At 38.3% G+C, this 16,448-nt stretch overlaps 1 protein-coding gene across 1 annotated transcript in view; it reads left to right on the top strand.

The window, feature by feature from the left end:
- LOC114936215 (uncharacterized) overlaps positions 1–16,448 on the top strand; it is a 41,603-nt gene that overhangs the window by 24,518 nt on the left and 637 nt on the right. Inside the window, exons 3-6 of the mRNA XM_085485878.1 lie at positions 9,750–10,076; positions 12,468–14,322; positions 14,683–15,272; positions 16,319–16,439. Of these exons, the coding sequence (XP_085342004.1) occupies positions 9,761–10,076; positions 12,468–14,322; positions 14,683–15,272; positions 16,319–16,439 (2,882 nt within the window). The 5' untranslated portion in view covers positions 9,750–9,760. The remainder of the gene's footprint in view (positions 1–9,749; positions 10,077–12,467; positions 14,323–14,682; positions 15,273–16,318; positions 16,440–16,448) is intronic.

The raw sequence follows: 16,448 nt of genomic DNA, 5'->3' as shown, positions 1-16,448 counted from the left end.
GGATGCTGCATCTAAGGTGCAGCGTTCGCGATAAGCGTCAATAAATAATATATATAATCGAGTTTCGGATAAGGTAATCGGGTATCATCATCGTTTTCTCCCTTGCGGCAACAATTTCTCTATCTACGTCTTAAACGACGAGATACCAGGAGAAATGTATGCTCTGGAGAGTTACTTAATTACCGTCATTATTTCAGTTTAAAATGTTAAGTCGCTTGCAATATTTTTTTTCTACAAATATGATTTTTGTCTTTTCGCGACACATTTTGAGAATTTAAGATTCTGCCGACGACGCGATATGCTGTCTAGAATCTAGAAAATGGCATCACGAAAACACTGGCCCTGACATTCTCAGACTGGTTTCGCGATAAAAGAAGATGTTAAATGTCTGATAAAAATAAAAAATCAACGTCGAGTTTCATACGATCGGATTTGTGACGAGTATTTCATTTTTGAACATCAATCACTCCGATGTCAAATTTTTTCTCACTTTTTTAAACGTGCTATTTCAAATAAATTGAAAAACTGGATCTATTTGATATTTCAATATATTTCTTCACTTTTGAAAAAAAATCTTCTTCTTCACTTTTCAAAACAGCTGTCGCAATCGAGAGCGTGCGGTAGCCGATTCGAATGTTTCGGCCTTCCTCGCTTTCGCCCTCGAGCGTTCTTAGGTAAGAGCCGAGAGTTTTTGTGACGGGTCGAGATCCCTCTCTTTTCCCTCCCGTGAAGAGATCTCGTATTCGAGTATTTTTAAACTCTGGAGCGAGATGATTGCGTCCGCGCGCGGATTTTCGCGCGCGTAATATCGCGGAAATATCGGTGGTGGTGGAAAAGGGGAGGCCGACGCGAGCGAATGCATAAAATGTGGTGAATCACACACATCTCCGTTGAAGAAACTAGATCATTAAACCATGCAACCTTGGACTTCTTGCCAAGTTCAGTGCACTGTCCGGTCGACTCTACGCTGAATATACCTATCCCGGCAGTATTTGCTTCTCTCCTTCCAAGGTCTAGCCACGTCTCTCTCTCTCTCTTTCTCTCTCTCTCTCTCTCTCTCTCTTTCTTTTCCTCCTTTTCTCTATCTTTCTCTCTCTTACGGTGCCCTGCTCTTCTCTCTTCACTCTTCTCTTTCCTTTCCCAGTTTCCCTTCCATACGTGCGTGCACGCACGCATATGCACGTGCACACGTAGAAGCCGCTCTTTGCACACCTCTTTCTCTCTCTATCTCTCTCTCTCTCCTCTCACCCCTTCACGCCACCATGTGACCGCTGCGTTTTTCTCCAAGTCGCGGTCGTCCCGCGGTACCAAGCTAGGCTCCTATCCTAGTTTTTGCCTAGGCCTGGCCAAGTTGCAACAGTCAGCCGCTGTATTTCAAGCCATCTAAGGCGTTGACTTACCCTCTACCTTATACGACGATTATACATCCGTAAAGCGTGGATCCCGCAGATGCGTCTTGAAAGAGGAGACTCGAAAGACGAAGAGACGAAAGAAGGGCATTGCCTTCGCAAATGGTGATAATACGCCTTTATCTTCCGTCGTAAATGCTTCACGCCTATTGTTCATGTCCCAGCAACCCGCTTAGTACTTAGACAGTCCAGACTCTAGTCGGCGAAGGCAGGTGTGGAAAAGAAAAAAAATGTTATTAGGTGAGAGTTATGCGGAGAGTTTGTCACATTGAGAGATTTCGTGAGAAATAAGTGCCATAATAATTCCCAAGTTTCCTAAACTGTAATCTTATTTAGACAAAAATTTGTAAAAAAGTGAAGCAATTTCTTTTTCGCGCAATAATAATCGAGAACATTTTTCTAGACTGTAACATGTTTAAATATATCTACGGTGACCATCCGTTTTTTATTTCAGAGGACAATCTTTTTTTCAACTATATTAACTATATTTATATTAACTTTGAATTTTTACGAAAAAAATTGACAAATGTAATTTCCTGCAAGGACGACATCAGTTATTTGTAATGAGTTTGAATAATTAAAAGAATACGTGATAGATCACAGTTATCTTTTTTTTCTTAACAATCTTTAGATGAGTTTGAATTTTAAATGTAGAAGTAGTAACTTTGGTCGCAAACTAATTTGGAAACATGTTGAAACAAAGCCCTAAAATGTACAAGCTTGTGCTTCAGTTTTTCTTTGAAAAAATGGTCACCGCAGATGTACCGTATGGAAAGAAAGTAGGAAAAAAAGGAGCAGAACCTTTGAACGCGGACGTTGGCTGATAATAATAGACATGGTAATAAACGCGGAATATACCGTCAGTTTCCATTGTAAATCTTTGATAGGCTTTTCTCTTTGAAAGCGAGGTCATTTGACCGCGACACACTACCCACCAGCAGTGGTGTAAAAAGGAAAAAAAGATTGCTTAGTTGAGAGGGGCTGTCATACTTTCACGATACACGTTTGTACAATTTTATGTATATTTACATATCCTAGAAACTTAGCATCGAATCGGCATCGCCAATTGAATTTCTTTTTTACGAGAGCAGAGAATTCTCTTCCCATATCATATGGATGTGCCACGATTTTACACATCCTGGATACTAAAAGCTGATTTTATCAGTAATAAAATTTTTATCTCGGAATATCTTATATAGTTTTTAATGTGGATCAACATTATAAAATCTCAACTCTCTCCGCAAGAATCAAATAAAATGACACAGGATGGTGCGACCAGACAGGAAGTACGCGTTGATCATTCCACAGAGAGTGTAAACACCAGGGGCAGTAAACCCAATTATCAGCATTTTAATAGCTAAAATGAAACGCAGAGCTCTCTTTCTCTCTCATCGAGTTTCAACTGTAGATTATGACTTATCTATTTCCGTCGATGCATCGCATTTATTTCTCTTCCCGCAGGATTTTTTAATTTTTTAATTATTTTATTACTTTTAGTTTTCTTTATACTTTAAATATATACAAGTAAAATCCAATTATGCAAAAGGAGAGTAAATGCTTAATTTTTTAATGGATTCCAAGAGGGAGCAAATGTCCCTCTCTGTGAATACTCAGGCGTAGATCGCTAGATCGAAGGACTTTCCGTCGAAAATCCGCTGATTCAGCAGAATTCCTGAACATTGCGGTACGAAGCGTCGTTGCTCGCTCGCGCGAAACGCTCCGACATTTTTCCGCGTGTCTATTTAGAACCGGGCACGTAAAGAAGAGTCGGAGCTCGCGTTCCTCAGACGCGAGTCAGGGTATAACAAGGCTTTAATCGTTTCGAAAATTACACCGCTCGCGAAGCGTACCGTAGCGGACATTACGACACGGATCGCGCTATGGTTACGCGGAATCTCTGCTCGGCGCAAAACGCTAAAACCTCGCCGACATTTCACGAGGACGAGAGGTATATAAAAGGCGGGGATGACCGTGGAAAGCGTAACGGGTAGTATATTATTAGCATTTTGATCTTTTATCGCGAGTTCTTGTATATCTTTGTCCGCGTGCGTACTACCGAGTTGCGGCTTGGATGTAGCGTAATAAACACTTTTACATGTGTATATGTATGTACATATATGTACGTAGGTACAAGATGTCCCGGACAGTTATAAAGTATCTCGCCGGGATATATCGCGAAAGACGTGGATGTCTCTTTCTTCAACGAAAGTACCTTTTCATTCGTCGTTCTGAATTTTTAACATCAAACATTTTACATATATTACTCGAATTTTAAATCGTAAAAAATTTTTATTACTTTTATTTTTTTATTTTTTAATATTTTTTAATTTATTTAATGTTTAATTAAATTCATAGATTTTAATTTAATTTTAATAATTTAATAATTTAATTTAAAAATTTAACTTTAGTAGAGAGAATAATTTCCATTGCGTATGAAATATACATATATGGTACATAGGTATGTGTTGAAATGCGAAATTAAAAAATAAAATTAATTTAATATAACTTAATACAATTAAATTCAATATAAATTATAATTAATATTTAACTAAAATATAAATATTTATATTTTGATATTTAATACAATTTTATAGAAATAATTTCTATAAAATTACATTAAAATGTCCGGTTATATTTCTGTTGATTTTAAGTTCAGTGAAAATTAATTTTAAAAAAATGTTACTTTCTTTGACCTGGAGGCTTCTTTTAATCGATTTTTATTACATATAAAATGTAAAAAAATTTATACATTATTGAAACTGTTCCGCCAATCGAACGCAATGAGGTATTCGAGCTAAGATAACCGATATTATTTAACGAGGACTGAACTTCCTCGAAAAACGAGGAATAAACCCTCGTAACCCTTATGCCACGCAACATTCGATACCCTTCCTCTCGTTACTCGCTTGTACTTGTACGTGGACAATGTAACACAACACCTGTGATATAGCAGGAATAAATGAAGCGGTCTGTTGATGACCAGCGCGTGTGCATCCTGGATGTCCACCGACTAAGATCGATCTCCTTTGAATAAAACATCTTCTCAATTTTCTCTTATCGATGAGGCACGTTAGAAAGACTCTATTTCAAAATGTAAATCTACGTCTAGCATAATCGCGTTATAAGTTATGTCTTTTTCTTGGAACGCGGAAATGCAATTTTAATTTAATATTTTTTAAATATTTATATATATATATATATATATATTGATTATTGTTTTCTCGAATTTTTAATTTTACGATGCACTCTTTCTTTTTTCTCTCTCTATATTTTTTTCGGTATTTTTATTTTCGATTTCGTCCACAAGCTTCTTGTAATCTTCTTGTTGTCGTCGGAAAGCAGACGCGTTCTCTGTAGAGATCGTGCGATTAAATTTTTATGCTAGTTGCTTGCAACGAATACACATGTTGTTCCAAAGAAAATCGAAATAGACTCTATTTTCTCCGTTGAAAATAGAAACGAGAGAGGAATATATACTTTTATACGGCGCATCGTCATTTATCACGCTCGACACATTTTCCTTCCTAGACTTCAGAGACTTGTCGTTATTGTCGCGATAAAAAGTTACGGAAACAGAGAAGTCATAACGGAGTATATGCGAGACATATATAGATGCAACGATACATTGTACATACATAACTACACGGGCATAAACCAGTAATAAAACGCAAACTTTGTACATGGTGTACAAAAGTATATAACTCTCTAAGAGCAGCGCGATTCTAAAGTGCTGCTATCGATGATACCTTTCTCGGGTATCTGCACACGCGAATGATCATTTGTCAGACGCGAATTATTATGCCGGATGCACGGAAAATAGGAGCGAAATTATAGCATAGCCGTCGTATTATCAATTAATTTCATACTGCATGTTTACGTTCTGATTTATATCTTCGCGAGAAGATTCCTCAGGAAATGTGTCGCGTTTTTTCTCTCCCTTTGCGCAGGAAATTTTTAATTTTTGACAGATGCAAATAGCGTATAATATATATATATGGTAATCATTTTTCCTTTATTTTAGAGAACAGTCCTTTAAGTAACTACCCTTTAGATTTATTCATTTTTTTAAAAACTCATCTTTGTTTCTAAAACGTTGTCCTTTATATTACAACTTTGGTATTTATTTTTTATTTAGCATTTTAATGTCAAATGTAGTATTAACACGAGAATTAGTGCGAATATAACGGAATTTATTTAAGAGATCGAAAATTTTTTCAACATAGTCGAATTAGTTTTAAACTATGAGAATACGTAGACTTCTGATAATCACAGAATTATTTTTTTTTGCTCGATCTCCACTTCCTATACTTTTTCTCAGAAAATATGGTCATCGTAAATATATATATGTATGTATTTATTTTTTTGGCTTATAGTAGATGACGTACGTTGCATCACGTATGCTATTCTTCGGTGTCGTCCACTCGTCACGCATACGTCATCTCTTTTTTTATTTCGCTGTATAGACCGCATTGAGAACTAATCGCGCGTGTATAAACCGGAAGTACCCCTGGGTTCTCTCCTAATGTGTCTGCATGACACAAGGCACGTCGCGGAAGTGCAGCTCATGAAATGCAAATTTTCCCGGGTGCTTTAATGAATAGAGGTGTCGATGATGAAGGGAGAATATATTATATAACTTTTTTTCAATACTTCTAATGATACGTCACGATAATATGTATATAAAATTAAAAAAGAAATTACATCACACATCATATTAGGTATAACTATAGTAACCATCCGTCCTTTATTTTAGAGGATGCAGTCTTTTAAATAGCTGTTCTTTAGATTTATTTATTTTTCCAAAACTCATCTTTGACCTTTATTTCAACAATTTTGTCCATTTATATTATAATTTTGCTCTTTACTATTTATTCAGCGTTTTAATGTCTAATGTCATAGTATTAACATGGGAATTAGTACGAAAACAATGGAACTTCTTCCATCCGGAACCTAAATAAAAACCAAGGATTTGTTTCAACATAATCGAATCAATTTCAAATTATAAGAATAATGTAGACTTCTGATAGTCACAGAATTATGTTTTTGTCCTTTATTTTCTCTCAGAAAATATGATCACCGTATAACCGAATAACAGGACACACAATTTCAGATCGAATATACCAAGAAATACAGGTTCTAATGAATTTATCATTTAGACGAACAAGTTATAATGACGCTCGTGTATCTATTTCAAGGATATCTTAGGATGATTGGGATAGAAAGTACCGAGTCGTGTCAGTATCGAGCGGAGAAATCAGGAATGTCGGTCGATCTTTCCTCTTCCGCGCCGATGATGCTGTCCGAAAGCCTGATGCAGCATCGCGTCGTATCTGCCACGGTTCGCTATGGCAGTTACGTGAAATAACGCAATATTCGACGTCCGCGAAGATGCATGCGAGCATGCATGCACACGCGAGAGAGAGACTTTCTCCAATCTCGTAAAGTTCCAGCTTATTTCGCCCGCGCATTTTTCTCGCCATCCGCTGATTCTTCGACGTCGAGCGAACGATGTAATCTTCGATCTCTCGCTCTCCTCCGCGTGTCGATTTTACATATTGTGCGCGACATTTCCATCGCCGGCTGATAGTAACGGTAACCTTCGAGAATCGAGAAGACGGGCGTGCTGAATAAATTATTTTGTTTATTTAATACCCGATACAGAAGTGTCAGAATACAGAATAGTTATACGTTGGTAGAAGAAACAAGAGTAATGAAGGACACATTTTATTTTTTTAACGGGCAAGTCCGCAGATGCAGAAGTTTCAAGAATTTATTTTTCGTTGAAACTAATGTGTACTGATTTTTCTTGGTACGATAAAAAATTAAAAATTCGAAATTTTTAATTTTAATAAACGTTTTTGATCCTGAAGAAGCGTATCAGGGTGAAATGGTTGAAATACGTAAAGAATCTTGAATTAAATACATAGGATTTTAGCTTTCGGAACTGGCTGTTTTCTTTCATATATTGTAGTTTATGACTTGCTGAGCAAAAGATGTAGTAGCTTCAAAGCTAAATATTCGATAGTTACCGAGTTACAACCAGTCAAACAACTTGCAAAGTTCTAATTTGTCGTATTTGACTGGCTGTAAATCAGTAACTGTTATTTAACTTTTTGAGCCTATTACATATTTTCTTCAGCAAGTCACAAGTTACAACAGCTGATTTTATTGGGATTTAATTTCGTCTAGCATTTTATAGATCCAAAAATCCTGTACTAATTATTTAAAATTGAATCTTGATAAGATCAGCTGATTTTCTCATATGTTGTAGCTTATGATCTGCTGAACAACAACTGTACCTAATAGGTTCGAAGCTAAATAATAGGTAATTACTGATTTATAACAAGTCAAATACGAAAAACTTGAGCTTTATAAGTAGTTTGACTGGTAACTCGGTGACTATTCAATATTTAGCTTTGAGGCTATTATATCTTTTGTTCAGCAGGACGTAATCTCTACAACATATGAAAAAAACAGCCAATTCCACCAAAACCTAATGTGTTTAGGGCGTTCGTTCTTCGGAGCACTTTCGCAAACAACATATTTATTTCTCTATGTCATCGTAAAGTAACAATTATCGTTGAGAAATAATGATGTGAGGAGAGAAAAATTTGAAAGGAAGATGCAAGAGATGACGGAGAATAGAAGCGCCGAGATGCGCGATAACGTCCATTCCAAGAAAGCTGTTTTCGCCCGCCTTCTTCTTTTTACCTGTGTGTGCAAATCATCACGTCACCACGAGAGCATGAAAGACTGAAATCCGGGAACCTTGACGAGAAGTAAAAAAATAAATAATAACAGGCGGCCTTCTCTCTTCTGTCTCGCGGCAGCCGATCGCGAAGAGAAGTTAATTCCGTTCTTTCTCTCTCGTTTTCTCTCTCTCTCCCTTTTTCTCTGTCTCTTTTCTCCCAAGTGCATTCTCAATGATGAACTCGATATTACTTATATATGATCGTTAAAACTGATAACTGCTCATTTAATAGACGCTGTAAAATGACGAAAGGAACTGACGACTACGTATTATATTAGTGAATAATATTACGGTGTCATATTACTGTCCCGATATTGCAATTATCCTGATTGGTCGGTTTCTCTTCTTAAAGAAAGAGAAAGAGTCTCCCAACGGATACCATTAGTCGGGCGATAAATGAAAGATCCGTCGTATCTTTTCGCGGCCGCAAAAAGCTTTGCCGAATACCGATCGTCAGACATCGACAACGGTAAATCGTACTTGGAAACTTGCGGAGAGATCGGCTGGTCTGTGTTTGTGTGTGTGTTACTTTGTAAAGAATCTCCCGCGTTACTTTTTTCGACGCTCGGATAAAGCGTAACATAAGTGACTCTTTGTTTTACACTCGTCCACCCGTATCGTGTACATTCGCAACAGTTTTTATTGCTTTTTTGCCCGTTTAAAAAAAAATCAGTATGTACCCATCCTCCCTTTAGGTCTACAATTATGTCAGAACCATGAGTATCAACATGAATTTTTTTTATTTACTTAGTAATTTTAACCTTCCCTTACTGCGGTACCGTTAGCAATGTAACGTGTTTATGATTAGTGCAAATTTTATTAGTACACATTTTGCAATATATACTACTAAAAAAAAAATAAGAAACACTTTCTATCCTAAAAACTGTGTTATTTTCAAACCACTGAAATTCGATGAAATGTCATTGTAGATTAAAAATTAAAAAAACATTTTGAAGCTTGAAGTTTCAACTTCAACGTCGAATCGGTAGTTAAAAATTTTTTTGTGTAACTCGATTAAAAAGAAATCGTAGAAAAATTTTAAAAGTAGCGTTTTATAGGCAAAATATTGTATTTTATAAAACTTGAGCAGAATTTTTCGAAAACAATTTTTTTATCGAAATTTAAAGTGTCAAAATGCGTAATTTAAAAAAAAAGTTGAAACTTTAAGCTTCAAAATGAGTTTTTAATGTTTAGTCTACGATGATATTTTGCCGAATTTCAGCAATTTGAAAATAATATGATTTTTTAAGAAAAATGTTTCCTATCTTTCTGAGTAGTGTATTTTTTAAATTAAATTAAATTGATAATAAATCTAAAAGGCTCTAGTGTATAAATGCAAATTCAAGATGGCAGACTTGTTAAAATATTTCTTTACTTTTACTAAAAACTCAGGAACCTTGTATACCCTGTATTAGTTTTTAGTCACCTACTGAAGATGGTTCAAAAAAAGGAAATGAAATGTTCGATTTAAATATAGAGAAATATTTTGTAACGAGTCTCCTACGCCTAATTTTTGCGCTTTTGGCTCTCACCAGCCTGTGTATTTCTATTCATTTTTAAATAAAATATTTTCAATCAATTTTTTGCAGTTAGACTCAAGATGTTCAAACGCTTGTCAAAATCGAGGCGCCATAGCGCCGACGACGTTGCCCTCTCCTTATCGGGTTCCGTGGACGAGCTGTCGGGGAGTTCGATGCCGCGTGACAACAGTCATCAGGATCTGAGCACTGCCGGCTTGCTGAAAATGTCCAGGTCCAAGTATTCGCGAAGGAGCTGCGGCGACGCGGACGCGATGCAGACGTTGCTCGAAGTGAAACAAGACGGTCAGCAGGATGTCATCGAGGCTGACTATCAGACGGTTACGGCGGTGCCGGCCTTCATCGTCGAGCATCACGATCCGGGTAAGCAGTCTCGAGGTAAGTCGTCTCCATGATGATGATGATGTTTATCTGCACGTGTCTCGACGGTGAAATCAATTCGATGCCTTATCGCGCTTCATTAATTATGTGTCTCTTTCTCTCGTTATTCCTTTCGATTTCTCTCTCAAATCGTTCTCGCTCTTTTTTTACCATAAGCAAATCGAAAGTCTTAGCAGTTCTAGCACAAGGTTCTATATAGATAACGAGTAATCTCATTTCTTCTCGGAGAGAAACCTAAATTAAATTCGTTAGATGAAATCGAATAATTGTTTACGTGTTATGTTTTAAAAATTATGTATAAAATTCCCGATTTGCTCCGATATTTTTTTACGAGGAGAATTTTTTATTAAAATAAAAATTTCGAATTGAGATATTTAATTATTTGGAGAAAATGGATGCCCCTCACATTGAGAGTCTCATGCTAAAATTCCTTAAATAAATAAAATTTAATAATTCTGTTATGTTTTAAAAATAATATATAAAATTCCCGATTTGCTCCAATATTTTTTTTACGGGGAGAATTTTTGATTAAAATAAAAATTTCGAATTGAGATATTTAATTGCTTGGAAAAAATGGATGCCCTCACATTCAAAGTCTTATACTAAAATTCTTAGTTGTACGTAAAATTACAGTTTGACATTTCGGTGAACGCGAGCGTGTACATCGCGTGCGAAAGCGTTCACGAACCCAAAACGATCGCAAACTACTACTTCGAACAATACGGTATACACGCCGACGTCGTCGTGTAGCGGATCTGAGTAATAATACTTTTGAAACTGGACTCCATGCTCCGGTGACTTCAATGTCTCCTCCCGCTCGGAGTCTCGGAGCGGCAGCGATGCACAAAAAGTACCGGCGGCGTCGTTTTGCTACCGACATCACCGATCTTGCTTCTGTTTCGAACGGCCGCGAATTACCGCTAATCCAGGAAAACATCGCATCCTTTCACTAATCACTCGCTCGGCGCAGTTGCCTCGTTAGAGCTTCGTGCTCCGACATACTCGCGAACGCCGATGTTTGCGTTCACCACTTGCTTTAGTTAGTAATACCATCATCGAAGATAATGATACTAAAATCTTTTTCCTGTGTGTATATATAATTTAATAGAAAGTTTATTCAACTCTTCTCAAAGGATCGAATTAACAAAATCATCGAAATTACCAAATATCTGTATTTTGCGACAAGTAATCAAGATATAATTATTAACTCAAATTTTAGTTTAATATTTTTTTCGGAAATTGAGCTTGAAAATTGCATACAATATAATATTAATAACAATGTAATAATTATATAATATTAATTAATTTAATTAATATAAAAGTTATTATTTATATATATTTTATATAATACCTATATGTGATATAAAATAGAGATTATATAATATAAATTATATATTATATAAGCTTATGCATCCTTCCTTAGAAGGTATTGTTAATATTACTTGTACAATAATCTGTAAATTGATAAATACTCTTAAAAAATGCTATTATAAAAGATGACACATTGGAAAACAAATTTATTGAATTCAAATAAATATTTATTTCAGTATTTTGTTTATAAATCATTTATTTGAAACTAATAATATTGATATATGATGTGAAAAATATTTATATTTGATGAAAGAAAATACTATTTAAAACAGATAAATATTTTTTATTTGTTTCAAATAAAGCAATATGGAAATAAATATTTTTTAATTTAATTGTTTTATCAGTGATACGGGGTAAGTTAAACATTGCGTTCTCCTCCCCTTTTGCATTGTACCGTTCGATCGCAAAACACGTGTGTCCGATACTGGAGAACAGCCTTTTAATCGTATCTCGTTATGTAGAACCGATGTGGACCCGTTAGCCGGGGTGACACCTCGAAAAAGTAGTCCCAAACTACGCGGAACCGCTGCTACGCGAGCTCGTATATGGCGACCACAAATCCCAAGAACGACCTTATGTCGAACGCGGGTGGTTTTTCGTTCCACGCGCGTGTGTGATGGCACGCTACCATTTCAATGTCTTACTCCCTTCCACCTTTTCGCCGGTCCTCGTCGAAGAGCGTTTCGCGTAAAACAAACCCGTTCTCATTATCAGATAATTATTGGATAATTTTATTTTCTTCGTTAATTGGCGATAAATATTGTGCAATATGAAATATGCATTAAATATGTTAAGAAGTGAATATTTCACATCATTTAAAATGTTTTTTCAAATATTTTGTTGCATTTTATTATCGCAATAATTATTTATTAAATTATCGAGATACATCGTATACATATTATTATATTTTAATTACTAAATATCTCTTAATGTAGAATTTAATAAAAAATATATAAATATAATAAATTATTAATTATGAATTATAAATTATAACGGTAATATTATTTCATTTCGTAGTGTCGGGTCTAGGAATTTGGGGTCGCAGGATGGGCAGGAAGATCGATTCGTTTCGACGGACCAGATCTCGCGAGACAATCTGTTCCATCGCAGAAAGATCCGATAGTCTCGATCACAACAGTATCAATAATAATAACAACATCAACAACAACGATACTTGTACCAGCAACAACAATATCAACATCCAACAACTGAGTCAGCTGCACCTGGACGAAAAGCTGAACAGGAAGTCACCGACGGTTTGTAACCGAGCTCCATCTCCGTTCAAATCGTTCTTCATACGAATGGGTTCCACCGGAATGCTTAACTCGGCCAGAGCCAACAGAAGGTCTCAGAATATCGACGAGAGAACGAAACTACCGGACAAGGAGGGTTTGTTCCGGAGCTGCAGCACCAGTCAATTGAACAGCAGTCCGACCTACGTGAAGGGCGACGATCCCTCGGAAGGTATAGACCTGCAGATAGCCGCGCGAAAGGACAAGACGGTGTCCTGCGACGATCTGGCGAATCATCGAAGCGACGAACAGGGTGTCTTCGAGGCTTCCTGCACCTCTCCGTATTCCTTGAGCGGCTCCTCCGTGAGCTTCAGCACTTGCGACCTCGGACAGACCAAGGACGAGTCGTTGATGAGGAAGAGCAGCAGTTGCGACCTGAAAGAGGCGAAGAAATCCAACTTCCCGTACGCTTTCCTGCGATCGAAACTCTCCGTTCTGCCGGAGGAGCGTCACGGACCCTCGTTCACCAAGGACGAAAGACTCTTCAAGACAGTCTCGGAAGAGCACTTCCCGACCTTGCAGATCGAGGACTCGTACATCAGTACGACGACTCTTGGACGGAAGAGATCCAGGATCGGTTACAACGGCCGAGGCGACAACGCGAGGAATCGGGAGACGGCCTCGCGACCTAGTCGGACTTCTTGCGCGGAATTCCAAAGGAATTCCAGCAGATACGAAGCCAACAGGTACAGCCTGAATGCGAGCCGCCTCGAACGAATCGAGGCCGGCTTCCAGCAGGAGGGTGTCGCGACCTGCTACAGCCTGTTCGACAGCAGTTTATTATCCCTTCGGGAGAACGTCGAGTTTCATGTCGAGGATGCCGCACGCGACAAGGACTTTACCGGTAAAATGGAGCTTGGAATTGCCTCGGAGGGTTGCAACGTGGACCTCGACGTGATGGCCGCCATCAGGAACAACCGGCGGAATTCCGTGTCGAGCTGCGAGCAGAGACTGTCATCTCACTACGTCAGTTCGAATGAATCCGGGTACGATAGCGACGGACCGCGAGGTGAGCCCGTAATAGCTTCCGAGAACGAGGGACTGGGTCTCAAGTGCAGCTCCGACACCAGCAGCGTCATGGACGCGGAAACGGAAAAGCCGATAAGGAGCTCGACGCCCAGCGAGTGCCAGGATCAAGATGCTGGGAAGATTCTGAGGCGGAATTGCGACGAGAGCAGATCGGACGTGATCTCTCGGATGAGCATCGAGAGACTCGACGGTCTCAGGTGGCACCGGAGCGGTTCCGGAAGGATGCTGCCCAGCATTCACGGGACGTCCTTCGAGGAGGAAGCCGTGTCGCGGCTGGAGGACACTCAGCTTCCGAGTTGCGAAGATAGACTGAGTCTCTTGGCGAATACGAAGACGCTGGACGTCTCGCCTCATCGCATGAGGTTGCAGCAGGATAAAACCAGATTTCTCAGCGATATCATTCAGCCCTTAACGCGGGTACGGCGATGCTGTCCGATACAGTTGCACAAGAGGGAGCCTAAAGAGAGTCTAGGGATTCGACTGGCGCAGCAGAAACTAAGTGATCTGCGGTACATCGTCGTACAACTCGAAAACGAGGGCATTGCTCACAGGTATGGGTGAGGAACTCGCGAAAAATATAATTATTATCTTTCATTTCTAATAATTTCATTTTATACATTTCATATATTTTTTATTATTTATTACTTATATATAATTATGTTATATATTAATTATATTAGATAAATTTATTAATTATAATATATATATATATATATATATATAAAATTATAAATTAATTATTTATTATATTAATTATAAATTTCTTAAATTAATTATAAATTATAAATTAATTAATATATTATATATTATATAGATATATGTGATACAATATAATGAAATTTTTATAATATCAGCTAAGGCTTATATAAGTAATAAATCTATCCAAGCTGACTCCATCATTTCTATCGCAGGGACGGCAGGTTGAGATTAGGCGACGAGATCGTCGAGGTCGAGGGCAAAGAGCTGCGAACGTTGGAGAGCCTCGAGGAAGTTCAGGAGTTTCTGAGATCTCTTACCGGTAACACCGTACGATTAACGACGGCTTATGAGGAGACGATGCCGCAAGTATATGAAAATCCATCGTCGAGTACTTTACCCAGCGAGTACGAGTACCTGGAGAACGCGAGGAACCTCTCCGACATGTCGTTGATTGACGCGATCGAAACGAATCACGCTTCCTCTTCGTCAGGCACGGAGATGACAAAGAAGAAGAAGAAGAAGGCGATCGATGCTAGCGCGGAGTCACTTCAGCAGAGGAAGAGACCCGATTTCCTGCCGCTCGAAAATCAAAAGGACATCAAGGACAACGGCCCGGAACCCGCGACAGAATCGCAACAATATCTGACGAAGCACGTGGCCAGATTCGAAAAGGGTTACGGCAAAGCCAGCTTAGGTTTTAGCGTCGTAGGTGGCAGAGATAGTCCGCGAGGCGACATGGGAATTTTTGTGAGGAGGGTTTTTCCAGGTGGTCAGGCCGACACTTCCAAATCGTTGTTTCAAGGTAAATTCTATTTTTGAACCTGTTTCAACTTACAATCCTTAACAGCAGAGCATGTCCAAAAGACATCCAGATATTTTACGTCATCTGGATGTCTTCTGGATGTTCTCTGAACGTCTTTCGGACATGTGTGATGTTAGAGAAGCGTTTATATTCTCCGTTAGGTAATGTAAGACAGAGATGTACATTCTCGGTTTTCGCTCTGTTGCAATCTTGAGTGAACAAGTTAGACGAAAGCATTCATTGCGCGGTATTTATTACGAGATTTCAGTGTCTCGTCGTTCGAGGAATGCAGAGTCCGGCGCGTTTCTATCGAATACTTTTCATTCGGAAGCTATCGGTCGCGGGATAATGGGAATGCGCACGTTCGTCGATTCTCGTTGTATTCACGACGATATGCGAGGATCGCGCCAGAGACAGCTGTCGAATCTTTAATCCGACAGGCAACGTCGTGTGCATATAAAAACAGTTTTTCGTTTCTTTTTTTATTTCTTCGGTCCCTCTTCTTCTCGCTTTCGCATCTCTTCTCCCTTCATCGATATTCTTCAACAAGTAGAAGAAAAAAAGGCGTTGCTCGTATAGCGTCATTAACAACTCTGGTTCTCGATAGTTTTATCGCATTTTTCCAACACTTTGTACGGCTTTCTTGAACTTTTGTTACCCAAGTCATGGTCATGAGTTTTATTGGTGCGATCAGATATCGATAAAATAATTAGGGAGGTCGTTGTACGGATGCGCGTTCTTATGTTTCGAATTTCAACCGAGCCCTGATGCTTTTTACACCAACATCGCGGTTTCCTCATTGACCGCCGCTCCTTACCGCATACTTGAGTAACGGGTTAGGCTAACTGATCAGCTTGCGTAAGCGCAGGAGTGCAAAGGCATCCTCCTGCGAGAATATCATCATCCACGTCGCGAGGTCATTGACAGCCTCGAGGATCGCTTTTAAAGTCATTAAATTTTCTTAAAAAAGTTCTCACACACATATTCCTTACTATTTGTTATTAAATCGACAATGATTTTATATTAGACATATCTTCGAATTTCAGGCGATGAGATCTTAAGCTTGAATGGACAAATTTTGAAGGGACGCACGCATCAGGAAGTCATCGAATTGTTTAAGACGGTGAGAGAGGGTATCGTCGAACTAGAGATTACGAGAAGACACAGGTAAAGGCA

Source organism: Nylanderia fulva, unplaced genomic scaffold, assembly GCF_048542155.1.
Source record: "Nylanderia fulva isolate GAGA-0341 unplaced genomic scaffold, ASM4854215v1 Scaffold4, whole genome shotgun sequence".
NCBI lineage: Eukaryota > Metazoa > Arthropoda > Insecta > Hymenoptera > Formicidae > Nylanderia > Nylanderia fulva.
Note: the sequence above shows the minus strand (reverse complement) of the source record. Positions and strands in the feature narration are given on the sequence as shown.